The 24,260-nt window shown below is 41.0% G+C and overlaps 1 protein-coding gene across 3 annotated transcripts in view; it reads right to left on the bottom strand.

Moving 5' to 3' along the window:
* Nucleotides 1-24,260, bottom strand: part of Marchf3 (membrane associated ring-CH-type finger 3) — a 149,187-nt gene that overhangs the window by 22,825 nt on the left and 102,102 nt on the right. For 2 of the 3 annotated variants that reach the window (XM_048811823.1, XM_048811824.1), the window contains exons 2-3: nt 14,958-15,201; nt 11,819-12,023 (exon numbers count right to left, since the gene is read on the bottom strand). In XM_048811823.1, coding sequence (XP_048667780.1) covers nt 11,819-12,023; nt 14,958-15,145 — 393 coding nt within the window. In that variant the 5' untranslated portion in view covers nt 15,146-15,201. Of the gene's footprint in view, nt 1-11,818; nt 12,024-14,957; nt 15,203-24,260 lie in introns of those variants that run through there. The other variant, XM_015486599.2, reaches the window with a different exon arrangement.

Below are 24,260 nucleotides of genomic sequence, written 5' to 3'. Positions count from 1 at the left end.
ATAAATAAAAGTAAAAATCTATCATCAACTAAAAATATATATATATATATATATATATATATATATTTTTTTTTTTTTAAAGAAGAATCTCTTTCTTCCTGTCTAGCCATCCACTTTCACTGCTTCTCTGGAGTTCCTGGATATCTTTATTGGGTATGGTACCCAGAACAGCAGACGACTAGGGGAAGATAAATCCTTCTATTACAGGACAGGATAACACTATTTCCATCATATTTCTTATCTTGATTATGTTCTATGTGGCTCAGTGGTTGAGTGCCCCTGAGTTTAATCCCCGGTACCATAAAAAAAAAGAAAAAAGTTCATTGGATTAGACAAAGGGGAATGAAGGGAAGGGAGGGTGGGGGTTAGAAATAAGAAAGACAGTAAAATGAATCAGACATAAGTTTCCTATGTTCATCTATTCCTGAGGTCACAGCCCTCATGATACAGTCACTTCTCAAAGCCCCCACCTCTGAACACTGCTGCACTGGGGACCTAGCCTTTAATATATGAGCTTTTGGGAGACACCTAAGATCCAAAGCCTAACAACATTCTTAAGAGGTAAGCGGTAACAGCTCAAATGACATTAGTCATGACATGGGGAACTGGTACTTTCAGAGGGACATGCAGGAGACTGGCTGGATGAACAGTTGCTGTCTGTGGGAAAGTTCTACTCCAGCTGGGAGACACAGAGATATTTTGAGCTTGAGTGATTCTGAAACATACACCCTCCAGGTGTCTCCATGACAAAACCAAGCCAACCATGAAAGAACTCAAGTTAATAACTAGCCCAGTCTCTGTATATGTGCATAACTGAATCACCGAATCTTCCTTTAAGACTAGCAAATCACACTCTTTGTCATGGTGCACATAGAAGTATAATGTAGTCTTCTCATGGAAGAGGGAATTGGCAATGAAGTGATGATAGCTTCTCTTACTTTTCAAGCTTAAGATATATTAGAGCATAGAAAACACTTTTTAAAAAAGTCTCATGTCCCTTTATAGTTATGTAACTATTTTTCTAGATCAGGGGTCCTTGATGTAGGGTGTAGGGCTTCAGAAGACCTGACACCCCTCTACCCCTCTGAACCTGTATTCGACCACTGTTATGTCTGCATTTCAAGGGGAGGGAGTTCAAACTTTTATCAGATTCTCAAGCATATCTGAGACCCCGGAAAGGGTAACAGTCACTGTTTCAGAGCATTTCTGAAATAGCTGAGGATATTCCTTGGTCCATCACAACTCTGAGGTTTGATGAATTTGAGAATATGGGCAATACGACTTGATTGCCTTCTGTGAATCATTATTTTTCCTTAGACCCTGTTCACCACCCCACCTGAAGTAGAAAATCAGTCAGGAATAAAATGTAAGATTAAAAAAAATTAACTGTATAGTTTAGATGGTATAGGACAGTAGAATCAAATTAAAGTAATGGGCCTAAAGGAAGAAAAGGGTCCTTGTTGAATAAGAAGGGCAAAAATTCAGATAATATTAAAAAAATCAATGTACAAATGGTTTTACATAAAGAGTAAAAAATGAACATGGTTTCATTACATAAACTGTGATAGGGAGAAAGCCAAACCTCAAGAGGGGCAGAAACCATAGACATCCCTGTGCTAGTTTCCTCATTTCTAAAATGGAGATGTTTGTACCTATGAAAAGGAGAGCATTACTGAGCAAAGAACAGCAGCACAGGTGAAGGCCTCAGGAGGTAATAAATGGTAGTTGTAGGAGGTGTATGTTAAAGTAAATAGAAGGTATCATTATAAAAAGTATAATTGTATTAATGAAGGTTAGGATACATTTTCTATAAAACCTGAGACTGGAGCTTGCAAACTATGTTAAATGAAAGAGGCAAACTGCAAAGAACCACATACTTTGGTTCTTCTTTATGGGAAGTGTCATGAACAGGTAAATCCACAGAGATTGAAAGTAGATTAATGGTTGCCCAGGGATGGGGGTAGGAAAATGGAGAATAAAAGCTGAGGTGTGTGAGGTTTCTTTTCAGGCTGATGAAAATGTTCTAAAATTGATTCTGATATGATTGTACAGCTCTGAATACACCAAATGCCACTGAGTTGTACACTTAAAATGGGGAGTTGTGTGATATGGTAATTATTACATCTTAGTAAAGCTGTTAAAAAAAAAACCTGACTCTGGAAAAGCCTTTGGTTAAAAAAACATATGAAGCATCCTGTCAATTTTCCTAGGGACCACCCCGCCCTTTCATCTTGCACAAATTCCCTTATACAGGTATTTCCTTTTGCTTTGCCACATCTTCATCTAACAGGGTGATTTTTCAGATATGTACCAGGTGTGTCTTACAAGCAGCTGACAATGCGTATATCCTGATAAATGAATGACTTCTGGGGTTCAACATTAAAGTCATAGATTTTAAGGAGATGAGTCAGTGTTCAGAAAAATATTGGAGCCATTTATTACTTCCATCTCTTATGACTTTACTCCCATCACTGCTGGCTGTGTAAAGTAAACAGCAAGCCTTTGCAACTAGGCGGATTGTGAGGAAGAGCTGCATTATTTTCTAAGATGGTGGCTATTTTCCCTTCATCTCCCAATTTCTGCTTTTACTGATTCTTCTAAGATTGAAGTCCTTAAATGTCTATAAATTCTATTTTACAACTTTCCTGCTGCTCCTACTTGCCCAGATTTCATATTAACTATATTAGCCATTTTTCCTCAAAGCCCTAAAAGATTTTGAACCTCACTACTTGTTCCAACTTTCTATTTCTAACAGCATTGCTGGAGGTGAAGCAATGACAAAATAACAAGTATAAAATATTTGTTTTCTTCTCCTAATCTGACCTCAATTGTCACAAACAGATCCTTATACATTTTCATAAGCAGCACATCTAAGGATTAAATTTATTTTTCAGAATCCCAAACTAAACCCTTAAGAAGTCCTCCCCTTTTCGCATTATAAAAGCACAACATAACTTTCTTCTCACATATCCTTCACAGTGTAAATCTATCTCCCTAACTCAGTAATAATGGATTGCAAAGAAACAGTTTTATCCGAGACAATCTCACAGGGCCCCTATCTCTTCAACAGTGGAGGGAGGCAGTGACCAAGCATGGCACCCAAATATATGATGGGGGGGTGGGGGAATGAAAAGGAAGACAAAGCTGGAGGACTCAGAGATCTGATGGAGTCTCTTCTTATTTTTCCCCAAATCTGCTACATCTGTCAAAGACAGCAAAGCAAAGAATGGAGACAGTTATACAAATAATTCAAAGGAAAAATCAGTGTTGCCCTTCATGGGTTACAAAACAAGGATTACCAATCTGAATGACTTCAATGACAGTCTTTAAAGAAATGCACCTCACAAGTGTGTTCAGCCACATTATGAGTGATTAACCTTTCCAACCGTTCATGAAGGAGTGACAAGGCTCTTAACAACTTTTGAGTTCACCAGGCTTCCTAATAACATCTCTCCTTTGGGAGAATCTCAGAAGATATTGGTGACATAATGACCCAGTAAAATAAAAACTCAAATGCAGAGAAAGAGTAACTGACAAGAAGATAAAAAGAAAGGATGGGTAAAGTCTCTTGGAAACTAAGAAAGATTTTTGGTTTATCATAGGCTGTTGTAGCCCAAAGTTTTTTTTCCAGTTATACTACAGTATAAAGAAAATCATTATATCTTTTTAGAGCACTTTTTATTTGCAGCAAAACTGAATGGAAAGTACAGTTTCCATAGGCTCCTTGCCCCTATCTTGAGTATCTTCCATTCAAATATCACCCCACCAGAGTGGTACACATGATACAACTGATGAACTTATGTTGATATCATACTGAATAGTGTCAACTGCCCTAAAAACCCTCTGTGTTCCACCTATCTATCCTTTCCTCCTCCCTAACAGCTCTGGAGTTAGTAGACAAAATCAATGCCAAGAGGAAACCTGGGCTTTCATCTTAACTTTTTTCACTCTCCTCTTCCTGACATACATCTTGTCCTGTGGAAAGGCTGGTAATTGGTAAAGAAGTCCTTGGCTCTGTGTGTGCACACATGTGTCAATAAGCAAAGGAAGGAAGAAAAACCAAGAGGCAGAAAGGATGAAGCTAAGTTCTGTGTTCTGAATGTTTGTGTCCCCCAAACTCACATGTTAAAATCCTGTCAGCTGATAATATCAGGAGTTAGGGTCTTGGAGAAGTGATTAGGTCATGGGGTGGAGCCCTTATGATTGGGATAAGTGCCCTTATAAAGGAGACCCTAGAAAGCTAGCCTTTCATTCCAACACACGAGGACATAGCCAGATGTCAGCAGCCTGCAGCACTGAAGAGACCTCACCAGAACTGGACTGTTCTCACACCCTGATCTTGGACTTTCCAGCCTCCAGAACTGTGAGAAGTAAGTTTCTACTGCTTGTAGCTGCACAGTTTATAGTATTTTGTCATAGCAGCCCAACTTGACTAAGATGCCAGGGAGAGTAGGAAGAATGTGGACCCTGGAGCCACACAGATCTGGATTCTTTTTCTGCCTGTCCTTTACTAGTTTTAAGGCCAAAAGCATTTAAGATTTCTAAAGTGTGACTTTAATATGTCAAAATCATAGTTTTCTTATCTACAAAATGGGACTTCTTTGTCCTTATAGGGATACTTGAGACAGTGAAGTAAGGTGATTACATGAAGTGTACAGCATGTAATATTTCCCCTTTGCCTACGAAATGGGTAAACATAAAATTCAAGAAAAAAATAGGGTATGAACATCTTAAAGCTAAAAATAGATGGATTCAAAGTAAATTAATGCCATAGGATTAGGGTCAAGATCCATGACTATTGTGGAAAATGAAATTCTTAGCACAAAAGGTGATAGCAGGGTGCCATTCATAAAGGACCACTGACCTCCCACTGAAAATACTTCTCCATGTCACTAATTTATACAGCAATACAAATGACCACATTCATATTGGCAATATCTATTGCATAATAATAACTATTAGGCAGAATTGAACTACAATGATGTACTGTTCACAGTAACTCACAGTATTATTTTTTTAAGACTGTATGTTCTTTCTTCAGAGTTAAAAGTTACTCGTTGACAAAACTGAAACAGGTAACTTTTAAAGAAAAGAAACTCTTAACATGGAGTGCTATGTATATTCTATAACTTTGCTTCAGAAATGTGTACAGGGCTCCTGCAATTTATGTCTCCCTTTGGTTCCATGAGGTGCCTGCACCTTGTACTGGGCAATTTCTGAGGGTTAATTGTGCCTTGCTATTTTAGCGGGATTCAGGAAAAAGATGATTACCAGTGGTAGTCAGTCAGTGACATTTCACTGCTTTTTCCGACTGCCCTTTACAAAGCTCTTCTGCCATCAGCCCAGGGACACCATCACCTCCTCCACCCAACTCCCAAGTAATATCTTTTAATTGCCTTTCAAAGACACGAACCCCTTGACAGTCAACATTTGCTGCACTATTTATTCTTACACTTGGCATTAACTAAAAGGGTCCAGAATCTTTCAAGATTGCCTGTCTTATTTTATTGACTTCCTCTTATTCTTGGCCAAGAAGATATGCTTAAAGAAAACCTGGGTAAATTTTATCTCATATTTGAGAATGTGTAAGGAATTACTGAGTTCCACAGACATGTTTTCTCTGCCCACCAAGAAGCTGTCCTATGAAAGGTCTGAGGCTCACAAAATGCTAACATTTGCTAGTTCTCAGTATGAGGAACACACCTATTTGTCCTCTATTTTTTGAAACATAGAATAATTAAAATAAAGTCATGTGTAACAACTCTCAGTGTTTGGTGTCTTTGTAATTGTGTGTGATTTTATGTGTGTGTGTGTGTGTGTGTGTTTTGTCTTTGCAGGAGTTCTCAGCTGGGGCAACAAAGAGAGCAGCTACTGACTGAATCACATCCTCTTGAGAATGTGGATTCTAATGCATGTTTCAACCCAAGTTAACTGCAAGGATCAGTACAATTGAAAATAAAAGAACCTGCTCATGTAATTCTTTTTATGCAGGGAACTGAATTTTTCCCTCCAAATTAATCCTTTACCAGCAATGGATAGGCTGCAAATACAGGCTCCGAGCAGACAGCTCACTTCCATCTGGCACGGTCATGTGAACACTTCGGTTGGCTTGCTTTTTTAATGAAGTGATTTTTAATGAAGCAAGCTGTGAATTTAATAGATACCTTAAAACTGCTTCTTTGTAGCTAAGCTTTAAGTAACGAAGCAACTGCCAAATTAGACACCAAAACCAAGAGAAAAATTCAAGGCTGAACAACTGCAGGATCAAGGATTGCTGGGGTTCGGTCATCACTTGTGTCACCTCAACTGCTGACACAAAGGCTGGTGCCACAAGTCCATATGGAGGCAGTGTGCTCTGATGCAAACCCACTCAGTGACCTTGTCAGAGGTCAAGGAAACACTTGGCTAGCACCAGAGCACACTCAAATGCAAGGTAGAGTAATCATAGTTATTCCTACCACTGTCCATGTGAGTACACTGTCTCTTACATTTACCTTGATTTTAAATCAACCCTTTCAGCTTCTTGTAATGTGGGGGATAACAAGAAGGAGATCATTAGGTTCCGTCTACAATTCTCTAAAAGAAAAATTTTTTAGAAAGAAATGCACAGAGAACTCCTTTAAAGGTGGGAGAAATTATCCAATTCAGGAGTCTCACAGGTCAATAGTAGGCAGTGGGAGCCAGGGAAGAGGGCTGAGGGTGGGGTGAGCAGCAGGCAAGGCCTGGCAGGATGGAGGAGTGCACGAACCACCTAATGGTCTTCTCATTCTTTAGTTAAAAGAAGTATCCACCCAATAAAACACATCTATCACATGCTACGATCATGGTCTAGCCACCTTATTTGCTAGGCTGCACTCACAGGTTGGAGTGAAAAAAGAAGCTTATTTGCCTTCCTATGAGGAATGCAATAGTGGGCCTCTCGCCTGTGCATCTCCTTGAATCAGTTGATATCCTTTATGGTATAATTCCCTAATCACCCCAGTGCTGTGAGAGTTTGTTGATGAAAGTGAATACTCTAAAACAAAAAGTTCACGTTTTTACTTGGATGAATATTAAAAATCAAAACCAAACACACTATAATAAGAGTTCCTGACCTACATCCAATACCTATCTATATATCTCTATCTCTACATCTTTATCTATATAGCTATATTAGGAGTTAAGTGAAGTCTTGAATCTATTAAATAGCAAGTGTCAAGTGGTTTCTTTGTGTGCAGTTCTCTCTGCTTCATGGGCACTTTCTCTCTGTTGTGTAGCTGGAGATTATACTGAATCCAGGGCACACTTCACAACTATTTTCTTCTAGTGACTTCAAAAAATTCATAAATAAAAAAAGTTAGGGAAAATCCTTAATCCTCATCTCCCTGGCTTTACATCCTATTATTCTGGGTAACTGATACGTGTGAAAACACTCGGTTTCAATTTAGCTAAACCTCTGACTCACAGAGAACAGCTTTTAAATTGTTCATATAATTCTTATCAATCAGCTGGGTCTGTGTAAAGGAAATAGGAATACGGAAATCTAATCACCCCCTCTGTGAAAAATCACCATGTCTCCCTCATCAGAGGAAGATCAGAGCCTAGAAAGCCTGCTTTCCAGATTTTCACTGTTTCCTGGCTGTTTCATTTTAATCACAACATTGTTGAGCTGATCTATAACTTCATGGGTTTTCTGGGCCAGGCTAGTAAGCTACCGACTCATGTCTCAAGGAAGCCTAGTGGCACTATCCCACCACTAGAAAGAAATGTTACCAGCATGCTATTTGCACATAGCAAGATGGGGTTCTTTGCAAACTGGTCAATCAGAAATGCAATCATGGCAATAGGCTGTAGTTGGGACACACATTTTGGGGGATGAATCTTGGTATTTTTATTGGTTTGCCATATTTTACCATTTGTTATAAAAGAATGGTATCAGAGTTCACCTTACAGAGAGAAATGAGAAAACTAAAAATGAGCAGGAAGGAGACCATAAAACCACCCAGGCCGGTCATTCAGTGAATCCTTTTATGGTTAGTGGATATCTATTTACTATGTTCTAGTGGGTCATTATTCTTGGGGATAATTCATCTTACAAATTGCCACAGGGTGCAATTTTCCATCATCAACAAAAACCACGTAGCCTTCACGAGAGAAGCTAGCTGTGGAGGTAAGAAATGCATGTCTGTTTTAACTGCTCTTCCTTTTCGCTGTGTACGTTTTGAATGCTTTCAGGCTTTGCATGATTGGACACAGACCTTATGAGATTTGCATTAGTTGGACTAGGACAGAAATTCATCCACATCTGACTAAACTAGATGACTGCTGCGTAGCTCTCTTGGGTTGAAACCAGCTCTTGTTTTACCGGCTTATGTTGCAGCAAGAAACTATTTAGGGTATAAAATTTGTATGCAACCACCAAAAGAGACTAAAAACATCCTGGCCATATGCGTTAGTAGGCAAGGTAGGTAAGTAGGTAGAGAGGTAAGCAGACAGACATAAAATCAACTTATTGAGATATAAATTACATACCATACAAGGTACCTATTTAAAGTGTAGATTTCTTTTTGAGGGGCATACTTGGGATTGAACCCAGGGGTGCTTTACCACTGAGCTACATCCCCAACCCTATTCATGTTTTTATTTTGAGACAGGTCTCAAAAAGTTGCTGAAACTGGCCTCAAACTTACCATCCTCCTGCCTCAGCCTCTGAAATCACTGGGATTATAGGCATATGCCACTGTGCTGGCTAAATGTAGTTTTTTGTTTTTTTTTTTTTTTTTAAAACAAGAACTTCTAGCCTTATAGGACCCAGAAGAAGTCATGGAGAGCTTCTTGCTTGCCCTCTTCCAAAGTGAAGCTCAGAGAAACTAACTGAGACACACAGATGGTCACACAGATGGTCAGTGGCAAAGTGGGGAGGGGATATCCAGTATGGAGATTCTTATAAAACCAGCCCATTGATTTGGCCATATGAATAGAAACTCAACCGTGTTGGGGGGAAAAGACTAACCTTGGCAGCTTGTGTATATGCAACAGCCCCGTGTTCCTCATCAGTTAAAATCCAACAACTGGCTGCAGAGCACAGACAAGGAGTGCCTTAGGAAAGTAAGTAAAGGGGATCCAAGGGCTGTGTGAACAGAGGGCTGAAAGGGTTTGCTGAAAAGTGCGAGTTGGAGGTGTTAAAGTAATTCCAACCAATGTTAGCATCTAGATGCTGACAAATAAAATTTATAAATGACTTTTAAAACTGCTTCCTCTAGCAACAAGAGCTGTTATTGTCACATCGATTTTGAAATTAAATGTTATGGAATTTTCTTGCTTTAATGAGAAGGCAGATACAGCTGGTAAACAAAGTAATGATTAAAGCAATTAAAAGAGTAAAAATGAGAAATAAAGTAGCGATACTCCTAATCCTTAACCCAAATAGGCAGGTTTGACTGATATACTTTTAAAAAAAAGATGCATGTTTATCTCAGGGTAAAAATATTGAGAAGCAATGCTCACTACAAATAAGCCTGCCCTTTGGTAAGAAGGGAAAAGTCAATTAGTCATGTCAGTCGTTTAAAAATCTGCCCACACCTGGTTCTCATTTGTCCTACAGCCCAGAAACCAAAGACAACTTTTTATTGCTTGTGGTCAAACAGCAAGTTCATTTCACCATGGGATGATCAAACAGCCAGCCTCCCCCAGCCTGAGAAGTTTGCCTTTCACTTTCAACTTGTTCAATCATCATTAACTCTGAAAATTGTCACATTCCATTTGTGCAATGAAAATTTCACCACAGTGACCGTTTGGGTGAAGTTTTTGTAGGCGAGGCCCTAAATCTTATAGAGCACCTCACACCTTCTCAAGGTCATTTGACTCATTTCCTTGTTTGATGACAGTTGCCTGCCATTCTGGAGTCAGTCTGGGACCAGAAATTGGTAACTTTGAAGAAACCTTTCTGTGTGGGTGTTATCCTCTCTGAGACTGGGTGATTTGACACCAAGTTATTAGAAAGATTGAGGCATATGCATACATGCATACCCGACACATTTGTTACATATTTATGGGTACATACACTGGAAATTTTTTTTTTTTTTTTGTATCGGGGATTGAACACAGGGGCATTTAACCTCTGAACCACATCCCACCTTTTTTTGTTTTTTATTTAGAGACAGGGTCTCGCTGAGTTGTTTAGGGCCTCGCTAAGTTGCTGAGGCTGGTTTTGAATTCGTGATCCTCCTGCCTCAGCCTCTCGAGCTGCTGGGATTACAGGCATACACTGGAATTTTTATCGAGTGAAAATAAAAGTCTTCACTGGAGAGGGACCAGTAAAGAAGACCTCTGGATGCAATCCATTTAAAAGGATTTCCTCACTCTGGGAAGCCAGCTGCCCTAGAGAGGCTGCAATATCGAATTGGGAAGATTCCAAGAAGCTTCTGGAAAGGAGAAATAGACTTCTTTTTACTTTTGCCATTGGGCTTAAGAAATTATCACCCTATTTGTTTATTTTTATTCAATTACATTTCCCCTCTGCAGAAGGGGTTCTGAAATGTTAACTCCCAGTGAATCTGGCATGGGGTCAAACTCCTGATGGAAAATTTACAAATATGAATTTCTGAAAGTGGATGTCAAGTGGCAAGATGGCTAAATTTAGAGGTCATTTGATCCAGCATTTGCTGGGGCAAGTCAAATAAATTTTGTGCTGTTTGGCAAGTAACTCATAGCTAAAACAAGCCCCAGTTGCAAATCCTGATTAAAATTTCAAGGTCAAAACCAAGAGATGTATACACAGAGCTCTCTAGAGCTTTTCAGGTGCCTTGGTGCCAATACACTTATTTAGCGGTCTCTAAGAATGGCTTCTTGATCTCTAGTTCTAGTTCTAATTTCAGGGGTCCACTGGGTTAGCTGCTGAAATAATATTATGAGCTCGTCTGGATCACAGACACAATGTCTTAACCCCTTTCAGCTAGCTCTGCCTCACAATGCACTAAAATATTTAATATTGCTAATATCCAGCCTTTAATTTAGTACCTGAATTTGGGGGTAGGAGGGAGGGCAGAAATAGTATATATTTTTTTCTACTTCTCTGATTAAATTCAGATCAGACCTTCAAGAATAGTCCTGTGCCTCCAAAAACACAGAAAAGAATGTCTTGTCATTTTAATGGCTGCTGGGTTGATAGCATCACTTTTAAGAAAAGCAATTCCAATACTAGGTTATTAGCTGAAAAAAGCTTATGCATGATATCCCAGGAAGGATATTTTTATTCAAACACTTGAATATGTGCCCTGAGTTATTAAGTGTTTTATACATATTAGCTCCATTCATTCTTATGGCAAATACAAGGGATATGGTAACTTACCCAAGGCCAAAGAACCCAGGAAGTGTGGGTCTAACTCCATTGTAAATGCAGCTATATTTTCTCCTGAAGACCTGTTGGGATATGCAACCTGAATGCCCATTTATCTATTGCTCCACGTTGGTCAGAGGGTGTGCAGAGAGGTGTTCAATTTGTTTATTCCACTTCATAGGTATTGAAAAACGGAGACCATGTCACTGAACGTTCCCTTTCTCCTTACACTAATTTCCTCTATTTTTGGGTCCACTTTTGTGGAGGTCACCCTTCTACTGCTGGCTCCCAGTAGAATGAGCTGACAAGTTGTCCCTCCCTGTCTGCTTCTCTCTCTCTCTCTCTCTCTCTCTCACACACACACACACACACACACATACACTCACACAAGAGCTATTACTGTGCTTCAGTGAAGCTGTACAGGGTTTGTGATCCAGGCATAAAAGCAGACATCATTTGCTCATTAGAGCTAAGTTTTCAGGACGTGCCCCACTTACTGACCTCCACTAACGGCCTGGGTTTGCGCTCGACTGCAAACCTGAAGTGGCAGAGTTCACAGTAGCTGGTGTTTGAGGATGACAGCCAGTGCTCCAGGCAGCTCCGATGAATTGTCCCCAAGGTCCCCGTACATTCACATGGAGAGAGCAAGTCTTCTTGGCTGCTGCCCTCATGGCAGATCCTGCACATTGGCCGGTCATTGAAGGGGCTGCAAGAGAAGGAGGGGCACCTGCTGGTCACTGGGCTGTGACCCACTGCCATGTGGATGGCCTCTAGCTCTGTGTTGTTCGGGCCCTTCCCAGTGGCAACTGCTCAAAACAGATACTTGCTTTAAGACCCTTTAGATTTTTACACTTGACCTTGGCAATGTGGCCAGTGGTCTTAGGTACTCCAGAATACTCAGGCCATCTACTTTTACCAATATAAAATTAGCCAGTATATAAATATAAAAATATATAAATATAAAGGCCAATATCAAAGAAGCCAGGTGTGGCCTAGGGCCCAAAATGAATGAAAATGAACAACATGTTATTTTTGTCTTGAACATAGATGAAGTTCAGGCAAACTACCAATCAAAAAATAAAAATCATTCCTCACCATAAAGAACAGAAATGGTTTTGAAATGATATCAATTGTAGTTTCTAGACAAATTACATCTTTTGAACCGGCCAGAACACTTTTATATACCCAGAGGTTCCTTTTGTTTCTCTTTTTAATGATGTGGGAGAATGAGAGGAGGAAAGTGAGCTGGCAACAAACCCTGAAGCCGCCACAGAGAAACGTGGACAAAGTAGAGTGGTGGGTGGCCCTTTGAGCTTTTGGAAAATGATCTCTGGGATGCCAAACACACTGAACTGAAATAGAGTAATGAGTATGTCCTACCAAGGAGGCCTGTGCATAGAGTGCTGCCTTTACTTTTGGAAAAACCATTCCTGCATGGTGTGTGAAGGCAGTATAGTACAGTTAGTTGTCCCCAGTGCAGGCTCTGCAACCCAACTGCCTGGGCTAAGACCCCAGTTCAGAGGCTTATGGCCAGCTCACTTTGGGCAGGAAACTTCATCTTCCTGTACTTCCGTTTCCTTATCTCTAAAATGGGCACTAAGAATGACGCCTTCCCTGTGTGGTGATTTTGAGGATAAGAAAAGATAGTGCAGATTAGAAACTTAAAATAGGGACCAGCATATAGTAAAGGCCTAGTTGATGCTAGCTAGTGTCACTCATGGAAAAACTCAGGCCCAAATGAAATAACATGGCTGCACCATGAAGTCAGTGCCAGTGAAAAGATCAAAGTCAGATAGCTTCACTTCTCAGTGGGTATTTTGTCCTCTGAGAAGTCTCTGATCCATGTTTTCTTCTCTCTCTCTCTCTCTCTCTGAAGTTCTGCCTCACAAATGCTAAGCAAGTGCTCTACCAGTGAGCCCACATCCATATCTTCCTATGTTGCTTGTGCTATGCTTTGTTGGGCTTTAGACTTTAAAATATTATCATATACGTGACAACCCTAGAGCCAGCCTCCTTGCTCAATTCCCTGTCTCTCCCACATACTCCAAAGATGACAGGACCAAGGCCTATGCCACATCATTCTCTTCAATATAATTTTTGATCCAATGGAAAACAGCCATGGAAACAATGCTGTTTCCCAAAGGTCTTCTGGGAATGATTCTGAGAATAAGTGAAGAAAAAGACCTCCCTCCAACTTGCATGGAAGACCCACTTGTGCTGGGGGGAGAAGAAAGGTGTCAGAGTTGACTTTTTCCTCCTGTTCTCCTTCATTCAATTTGTGCCATGTACATGCAAAGCTCTGCAGCCCTCTTGTTTGCGTTGCCATATAAAGAGAGAGCAGGGATGCCTGACGGACAGAAACACACTCATTGGCTCACAGGTCTCAGTCATTTCACCTGTAGCCTGCTCCTCCTGATCAACCAAGGTGATTGATGGCTGCCAGGGTGACTGGTGCACACCCAGTGATCCAGTCTCACTTCACTCCATCCTGTTCTGAGTCTTAATCAATTGTTGGAAATTTTCCAAGTAGTGGAAAAAATGTCTATTCAATATGTTTCTATTTCTCTGCTTTGTGACAACTGCATAGATTTTAAATAGAAGGTTTTCGGACATTTACAGCATGCATGGGTGTGATTCCATGTGTGAGGGCTGTGGTGCTACCAGTAGTCCTACTGTAGGTACATATATGGTCCTGTGGATCTGTGCCTGCACCAGAGGGGCAGTCTTATCTCTCTGTCTGAGGCAAATGGTTAAGTGTGAATAACTGGTTCTAGGTTTCAGGGTTAGAAGTGTGAGCACTGGCATTAGTGGGCAAGTCTGGTGGTGACACTTGACATTCATAGGTCAAAAGCCTATGAATTTAACCATTCTGAAAGAAATTTGGAGAAGTCAAGGTGCACCCATCAGCCTGGGAACCCACGGCTTCCAATCTGCCTTTGGTCAATTGCAGCACAAGAATAGCCCCCAGGGTCAAAGTGCCGGCCTGTATAAGCAGTCTCTGAGTTGTTCAGAACTTTCATTCACCCTTGCTTTGGTTCATCATAGGGAAAATAGCTGTGGAGGTTTTAACAATAGCACTCCACATCAGATTGTATGTGAAGGGTTGGGGACCACAGGGGCAAAGGAGGGGACAAAAGAAGAGGTCCCCACATCCAGAGAGTAAACCTGCATAGTGTGTCCACCCGGCAGTGCTGATCTGCATCATGCACCCTAGGAATGTCATTTCAAAAGTTGTGCCCACAAATCCGATGACTGGCTTAGTCACCTGAAATCAGATGCCTTGTTCATTCTATTCTAACAAAGGGCTTCTGAAGACAGTAAGAGCATAATTACCATAGCAATGTCAAAATAATAAATGTAAACAAGCAACCCTGCATCTTGTGGGATCCTTTCCTGCCTGGCTCTCTGCAAGTGTGACTTTAAGCAAAACACTAGACAACGTGAATCTCTGCTTTATATCTGATTGCTATAGAAACAGCGATGACAGAACTTGTGTAGTCTTTTTTTTTTTTTTTAACTAGTACCTCCTTTCACCTGACACAAAGACCTGAGCACTATTTACATTCCCTTTAGCATTTTCCATCTGACAAACAGTTCTCCAGATCAATTACAGATTCATTTATTTTAATTGTGGTACTACCTCTGGGTGGCAAGAGTCCGCACTACTGTTGACAGCAGCTGCCCGTCCTTGGCTGAAACTTGCATGACATACTGTGGCTGCCCATTCACTAGGCTGCCACAATCCTCCACAGTCTTCACCACGGGTGCAGCCGAGCTGGTGCAGTCTGGCAGGACTTCAGGCAGGTGACTGCAGCGGCTGGTTGTCATGGCAACAGACAGCAATTACTCTGCTAATGGCTTCCACATTCATAGAGGATTTCCATCTAAGAGAGATCAGAAAACAGTTTACTTGGGCAGGGTGGTTAATAGAAAATGGAGAATTATGGGTCACCAACATCATCATGTCATTATTTAATATAAATAACAGGGCATCCCAGATGTGGCACTTATCTTATTACCCTTTAATACAAGTGTGCATGCATGTGCATACATGTACACACACACGGCCCACAAGTGGATATGGTTATAAACAAGACAAAAAGCAAGGTGGTGTATACAAACATTCAGCAACCCTGTTTTCCATGAAGTGACAGATGATGGCTCTGAAGCCCAGATTTGAAGAGAAGATAGCAATTCCCTCGCTCTGCCAGAGAAGCAATAAAGTCTTTATTGACACTCTCTAAAAGTTGCTAGAATCATTATTAAAACTGTGTGCAACTATTTTTTCTTGTAAGCAATTTATCTCCATGCAGCTTCATTCTAAGATACTAGGGTTAAAAATAGAGAAAGAAAAAAAGGAAAAAGCAAATTTGGCTAAGTAGCACATCTAGAACACTGCTTGTCAAACATAAATCATTCAATTATTGTATCACCTTTCTGACTTTTGTCAAATCCATGTCCCATAATTCAATATCTACTTAAAATTAAAACTTGAAAATTAACTTCATTTAAAAATTTAATCTCTTAAAGTTACTCATGATATTATTTGCTTATTTTATCTTTTTTCAAATGGATGTTAAAATAAATGCATTAGCATTGATTTTTCTGTTTGTGTACTTCCTAAAATTGAGGGGTACATGCATCATAAGAAAGTACATGGAAGAACATAAGAAGGTGATAAATGAGCTCTTATCACCAATTATAAATAATCTATTATTAATAAGGGCTTTACCTCCCCAGTAGACTCTCTCATATAAACTATAAGGAATTCTGTTCCTGAACTGTGTGGTGCAGGGCATGGGTCATGACCTCAAGTTCAAAGTGTTAAGACCCCCAGGGGTGAGGAATTCCACTGCATTCAATAATAGGTCAGCATGTGATGTATAAGAAATGGGGGCTTCCGAAGAAACTTGCTGGAGGAATTGTGTCCAAAGGTGAGATGACACAATGTCAGGGCTATGCATGCCCTTTCTGCCAGCCTGCTCACCTCATGCTCCATATGGCCTGGGCTCAGTAACAGTGGCAGGATTGGTTGATGGACTGAGTGCTTGTCAATAACTAGCCTATGTGGTCAAAGCCCTGAATCTAACTAACTAAAAATCTTGTCTTCCCCCACTCCCTAGCCCCAAGGGGATATTTGGAATTCCTCCATGGGTAGTTTCCTCCCAGATATCTGTCTCTACTTATTATATTTTATTTGATTCCTACAGGTCCAGAAAACAGGATCTCTCCAACTTCCAGAACAATGTGCATCAACTAGATGTTCTCAGGGCGATGAACTTGAGTGGACAGTTTCCCTCCCAACAAGCACATGTCAGGCAGGCTGGACTTCTGGAGATGACTGGATATGAGCATAAACCTCCTGCTGATGCTGAGGTATCTGGCCAGCATCACTCTAGCAGCTTCCTTTTCTTGTCCTCCCTGCTGCCAGAGTCCTTTCAGGGTGAGTGTATTGATTGCTTTCTTATCAATACTAGTGTATTCCTGCCCATGACATTTTTACAAACCCAATACTGAACACCCAGAGAAATACAATCGGTTAGCTGGGATAGAGTAGGGTTTTGCTTTTTAAATAAGATTTGCTGCTTTATATTACATTGCAAATTCAAGAAGTATGCAATATAGAAAATACAGAAAAGCACAAAGAAAACAATGAAATTCACCCATAATTCCATCATTTGGATAAACAGTACCTTTTTTTGGGTGGATGTCTTTTTATATTTTTGGCAGAATCGGAAGGGTGAACTTTATTTGTAGTTGGGGTCAGAGAGTCTTTTTTTTAATGAACTATGGTAGCTCTCAGGCCAACAAACAAAAGGATGTTAAAAGATGGCACTCTTCTAAAACCGTGTATAATTCTCCTCCTCCGGCCTACCCTGACAAAACCCCATTGACATGATTTTAAATTCTCAAAATGCCTCACAGTCACAAAGTGTAGCTTCCTGGCACAGCTCTCTTGCTGCACAAGGCAGCCATAGATTAAGAGCCAGAGCGTGTTGGCAGGAAAAGCAGACACAGTGACCTTCTTGCCGAATGGAATCACTATGTCTGGGCGCATTCTGAGAGTCTATATTCAGGTTTTGCATATCTCCGGCTCAGAGGGCCAAGTGCTCCCTCCCTATTCCCAGTGGAACTAGAAGTGGGTAGAGGGGGTGCCCAGTGTGTCAGTGGGACCCAGGGCTGTCAGCAGTCAGGCTACCCTAATCATATACATTCATTCACCTGTAACCTAGATTAAGTCCTCATCAAAGAAAGTAGTTTTAAATGTGTGGCCAAAATTCACAATAAAATGCCCTTTAAATATTCCAGAGGCAGAGTTTCTCTTAAGCTAATTTTATATCTGTAATGTCACTTATGTATGCTATATTTCATTTCACTTCTCAGAGAGGCAAAAGGGATATTATTAGCTACTGATCAGTTTATTCCATTTGTGGTGGGTACCAGGCACTGAGTTCAGCATAAAGAGACACAGGGCATCACTATCTTGCCTTCTCTTCCAAGAAAACCCCACCTCTTCTTCTGTGCTGTGTCTGCAGAATGCTGCACCCAAGATCCTCTAAGTCTTCACTCAACTTAGGGTCTAACCGAAGTGATATTCGAGTTCAGCACTCCCTGAAGAACTTGCCAGCATGTCTGCTGTATACCACACACCAGAGTAACCTTGAGATACAAAGGCTGGCGTGCCAGCAATGAGTCCCAACAGTCCTAAAAGACCATGCTTTGAATTTAAAACACATGGGAGGGATTACATAGAACATGACACTCTTGGTCACAGTGAGAATGGACGAGTTGATTCTAATCCCAGGAGAACAGATTTAGTCACCTACTCAGGTGGAGTCAGAGGGAAGGGAACACTTTGTGCTGTGATCTCAGTGAAAGGGAAGCCCAGAGACTGAGATGCAGGCAAGGGGCAGGCAGGAGTGGGCCTGCAGGCTGCATGCACCAATTGGCATGCATATGTTGCACCTGGGGCAGTGACAAATGGGCCACTGCATATTCCTGTCTCATTCAGAGCCACCTGGGAAAATAGCAGGCTGTTGCCTTGGATGCTAAAAAGAGCTGAGCTGTCAGTTTGCAGTCCAGCACTGGTCTTCATTGAGTTTTCTGCAAAATTTCAAGCACCTTTCGATTGCTTTCTTATCAATACTAGTGTATTACTGCTCTTGTGGGAAAGCAGCCTCCTAGTTCACTCAAGAATACTTCTCTCTAGGATTCCTCAGGATAAAAACACAGTGCTGGGAGAAAGTAGTATATGTATAAACTTAAAACCTCAAACCACACTGGCAGGACAGGTCCTTTGTTGGCCAAGTTGACACCTTGTACAATTTCTTTCTCAGACTGAGAATAAAACATGATTTGGCATTGGCCAAACTCAACTGCACAACAATGGGAAATGTGGGAGTAGGTGGATGAGAGGGAGACAATGAAAACAGAGGGAGTGGCTAAACAAATGAAAGCCTGAACAGAGGATTGTTAAAGACTTGTCTGTTAAACTGTGACCCCTCAAAAAACTGAGTACAGGTTTCACAAAAGGAAGAGATTAACTAGGCTGCAGCTAATAATTGCCTAGTTTTTGGAACAGGCTGCCACTGGTGATTTCCATGGGAATGTGGCTGGCATCATGAGGACATGTTCTCAGGACATGGAGGGAAGGGAAAGAAAGCACTTGAGAAAGCATGCCCTGCTAACCTCTGCAGACCCTGGGCCTCAGCAACCTTGAACTTCCATGATGATCATGAAGTTAAGGGAAAAGCTCTGCTTTTAGAGGCATAACCCCCAAACCTTTACCCTGGTTCACTACTCACCAGGGTAAGTCACTCTGCCTCTCAGACTTTTCTGAGCCATCCCACCTGGTTGCTTGTAAAGCCTAAAACAATATGTATTAGTCAGTTTTCCATTGCTATGTCAAAATAACTTATAAAGAGGTAACTTATAAAGAAAAGTATCTGGCTCAGTTTTGGAGGCTGAAAATCCCAACAGCATGGTACCAGCTCTCACAAGGGCCTCCATAGCTGCATTACATCATGGTAGATGGCATCAAGGTGCAAAAGAGAATGATCACATGGCAAGAAAGGAAGCCAGAGAACTTTTGGGGGACAGTCAGGCTCACTCTTTTATGATAACTTACTCGTGTAGGAACTGAAATCCTATGAGAACTTGTCTGATTCCTTCTGAAGGCAGGACCTCCAATGACCTAATTACCTCCCATGAGGCTCCTCTTCTTTTTTTCTTTGCAGTACTAGGATTGAACCCAGAATCTTGCATATGCTAGGCAAGTGCTCTACCACTGAGATATATTCCCAGTCCTTTGTAAATTTTGAGATAGGTTCTTGCTAAGATGCCATGTATTTTAGTAGCTTTTTTGTTGCTGCGACCAAAAGACCTGACAACAACAATTTTAAGGAGGAAAAGTTTATTTGGTGGCTCATGGTTTCAGAGGTCTCTGTCCATAGCCAGCTGACTTCATTCCTCAGGGCTTAAGGTAAGGCTGAACATCATGATGGAAGAGTGTGGTGGAGGGAAGCAGCTCACATGATGATCAGGTAGCAGAAAGAGACTCCACTCACCCAAAGGCATGCCCACAATGCCTACCTTCTCCAGCCACACCCTACCCATCTTCAGTTACCATTCAGTTAGAATCAGGGGATTAATTCACTGATGGGGTTAAGGCTCTCATAACACAGTCATCTCTCCTCTATGCCTTCTTGTATTGTCTCACACATGAGCTTTTGAGGGATACCTCATATCTAAACCATAATACCCAGAATGGCCTTGAACTTTTGATCCTTCTGTCTTAGATTTCTGTAGGCTCTACTACCTCAACATCATTGCCATCCTGAGGACCAAGTTTCCAACACATGATTCCTTGGGGGACAAACATATCCAAACCACAGCATAAGATAATATGTGTGAACATGCTTTGTAACTTGGAATGTGCTATGCATGCATAAGTTTGTATTTTATGCTACATTAATTGAGATTCCTGCTCTTTTTCTAGCTGCCATCTCATTTCTATCCTTTTTTTGGGGGGGAGGGGCGGGGGTGCTGGGGATTGAACCCAAAGCCTCATGCTTGCTGAGCAAACACTCTACAACTGAGCTACATCTCCAGCCCTCATTTCTGTCTTTTAAAACCATCTCCCTGCATGGTGGTCAACCTATCCCACACTGCACCTTTTGTGCCACACTCGAACTCCAACATTGTACCACTTCATCTCTTAGCTAGGGAGCCTCATCCTCTCATCCTTGTTTACTCAGTTCTCATTCTCTCCAGCCCCATTTCCTTTAGATCTGAAACACAGGTTTCATGCATCCAGAAATTAATAAAGATTAAAAAAGCTTAATAAAGACATATGATAAAAACTTCTATGATGTTGGAGATACTTATAGCAGCTACCTTCATCTTTACTAACCTTGCAAAGGATACCACCATTAGCTTACTAATCTTTCATGTGATGAATACACTAGAAAATAAAGTGTAAGCCACTCTCAATTTCTTTTTCAGGTCTACTTGTATTAGAACAGCATTTTTAGTGCCAAATGAACTTTATTCTCTTTGTTGCAGTTACAGAGGGGAAGTCTGTTATCCTGGTACCTCTGTTTGGGTATAAATTTACCCAAAAGGTTTAAAGGTGGCAGCACAAGCATGTGTGAGTGATGGCTGGCACTAATCTGGTCACAGGAGACACCTGGGTGGTGGTCTGAGCAGGCCCATGCTTGTAGTGGCAGTATAGAGCAAGACAGGCCCTCTAAGTTCAACTTTACTCTCCAATTCCAGAGGTTTTAAGAAGTGTTGATGAACTATAGAAATGGCCCCTAAAGTAATAAGGAATTACTAATCAAGAGGCATAGGATTTCAGTTTAGTAAGATAAATAAGGCCTAGAGATCACCATAACCATAATTAACAATAATTATTATACACTTAAAAATCTGTTAGGAGAGGAAAAAAAAAACCTCTGTTAGGAGAGTAGATCTCATGTTAAGTGTTCTTACATAATAAAATACAATTTAAGAAAAAAGATGAACACTCCTCAGGTCCAAATATGTCTTGGAAGGGTCCTCTGTTGTCTCTACAACCAGGGTTGGTCAATAAAGCAAAGAGGCAAATTCATTTATTCACTCTTCCAACTAAATACATCTTCAAAAAAATGCTTTTGGGAACTTACTACTATTTCTAGTGGTACAGGGTCTAGCCATCTCAAATCCTACTTTATATTTCAAAGGGAAAAGTGCAGGTTACCAATCTTGTGTTCCCCCAGACCTCTTCTGGGGGTACAGAGCCATGTGGACCTGATACCTCTCCAGATGAGATCTTGATAACTCAAGGAAAACCATGGGATGCTCCAAGTTTGGGGGGAATGACAGTGCAGAGCTGTGGAATGGCTGGGTGTCTTTGTGCTCCCACAGAGTTCTGGGTCACTAACACTGGTCCAGCATTCAGAAGCTTGGCCTTAGCTTCACATGAGTGGATCTGCTTCCGAAAAGAGCTGTGCATTGTTCCCTTGCTTTCTGGGAGGGACAGCAACACAAGAAGCACAGCTTCCTCCAGTGAGACCAATGAGTAGGTAACACAAGGCAGTCAATGATGGAAATGGGGAAAAAAATGTGATAATGGCCTGCCCAGGAATTTTCTCAGGCAAGTTAAGATTTGCAGACTTTGAATTTTAAGAACAATCTCTGAGACTAGGAAGGCTCTTTGATAGAACATTTCCTTGATTCTCAGGCAATGTTAAAACCAGACAGTGCATTGCATGGCTGATGAACTAAGAGTGTCCTGACTGTTCAGAGCAAATGAGGAGAGGCAGGAAATACACAGTGACCTTCCTTTCCAGTGAAAATAGAACAAATGACTAATTTCAAAACCATTAACATGTAAAAGTGGCATATTTCTTTTGAGAACAGGACACAAAGGCTCTCCAAGGAGATTGCTGGGACATGATTATCAGCAACATTGAAGTTTTCAAAAACACACCAAGGAGGCTATTCACTGAGAATGTGTAGCGGCAAAGTAGCTGCTTCATTAAACTTAAATAGCCATGGCAGGGCTGTGCTTACAGACCCACGCTTCCAAATTATACGATTCTTTCCTGGATGCTTCACTGACTTCATTATGTAGAGCACAGAGTTTGTCATTCCAAATAAAATGACCATCCAAGTCTTTATAAACATGTCCATCAGGCTCTTGATGAGTCTGAGGAGGGAAACACTGGATGGGCCAATGAATTAAAAAAAAAAAAAAAAAAAAACTTCTCTTTTGGTTGTCTCATTATTTTCTGCTATGTGCTTGTTGCCACATTTATAGTGCATAGTGAGCAGGTGAAATGCCCCCTTTGAGCATGAAGAAAGTTTTGAGTGGGGGTAATGGCATTTTCTTGAGGAATATGCAAATACCAAAGATGAGCCACAGAAAGGGGGAAAAAAACAAAAAATAAAACCAAAAACCAGACCAGCATAAGGCAACTTGGATACAGAGGAAATTCCCAAAACATATATCCAGTGTACTATTTTGAAGTTATATTCAGTTTATTATCATTTCCCCTCCATATAATTAATTTTGATTCTCAGCCATAAGAACTTTTAGAAACATCAGACAACTCTTTTTTTCCCCATTTAAAATTACTATATTTTCTCTTCATCCAGGTAAAATCCTCTAGTTCTGCTGAAGGCAAATCAAGTACCAATTATCATATTTATACACATTTTTTTCCCCTGAAGAAGTACTCATGAAATTAATTCAGATTTTGGAGGCTATCCATTTTTTTCCATTTAATTTTAATTAGATAGATGAAAATGGCAATTAAAAAATCCCACAACAACTCTGTGTGTTCAAAGATATAGTGACAGCTGAATTACACTTGTAAATAACAACTGGCTCCTACACACAGAGCCCCACTGAGCCAGGGGAGGGGGATGAAGTGGAACCACATGCAAGAGTGCTGGGGGCACATCAGAAGGTTTAAATATCCAGTTAAAAAATATCAAGGCAAGCAGGAAAAACAGAAGGAGATATTCATGGGACATCACTTAGGAGATAAATAAAAGTACACTCTTCAAACGATACTCCGAGAACCCAGTGCCAATTAACAGTTCCTTGTCCAGTGTGTGCAAGGAAAGGTAGGCAAGGTACAGGACACTCGACAGGATACCTGATCATGCAAGAAAAAGACGTCTCATCGACAATGAGACGAAACACACTCTAAGAACTGGGAGTTCCTAATTTGTTGTTAGGCTCATGCATATGATCTATCAGCATGCAGATGAATGCCTACCACTAAGGAAGTTGATCTGGGACTCGTCAAGTTGTACCTCACCTTCCTCTGCATAAGCAACCCAGTATTAGCTGCACAGATGTGCTAACTCCACACTCCAGGACAGAAACGGCTGCCGGCTGATTTTTAGCCAGGGTTCCTGGGAGCTTTTCTCGTCCTTGTTTCACTGAGACCATGGGGAGGTTGCAATCCCAGACTTTCACAGATCAGTGTCTACTCCACTAGGGTTGGATGGCCAGGCCTCTCTGTGTGTTCCCTGAAGTGCTCTCAGATTCTCCAGGATCCTTGAGACATTTGGCTGCAATCCTCTGCACTCATGCAGGAGGTGATCATGGCTACGCAGCTTGCCAAGGAGCATTACAGCAAGGGCAGAGTGAAGAGCTCTCTTGATTTTGCTTTTTACCCTGTCCTCGGCATAACAGATTATAGATGGACTCGCTATCATATACTTCACATTACCACAAGCCCTCAAGTCATCAGTTGTTCTCCCATGTGTGCTCTGAAGATAGACCTGTCTGAGTCTCTGGGTGTTCCTCCCTTGCCTTTTTATATATTTCTCTGTTTTGACTCAGAAGCTTTCTGGGAATCTTGGGAGGAGACAGCACAGAGCTCCAGTTATGAATCAAGGAGTCCTGGCTTTGAACTGCCACCCAGCTGCTTATCAACAAGAGGCA

The sequence above is a fragment of the Marmota marmota genome, unplaced genomic scaffold (genome assembly GCF_001458135.2).
Source record: "Marmota marmota marmota unplaced genomic scaffold, marMar, whole genome shotgun sequence".
In the NCBI taxonomy this organism is placed as follows: Eukaryota; Metazoa; Chordata; class Mammalia; order Rodentia; family Sciuridae; genus Marmota; species Marmota marmota.
Note: the sequence above shows the minus strand (reverse complement) of the source record. Positions and strands in the feature narration are given on the sequence as shown.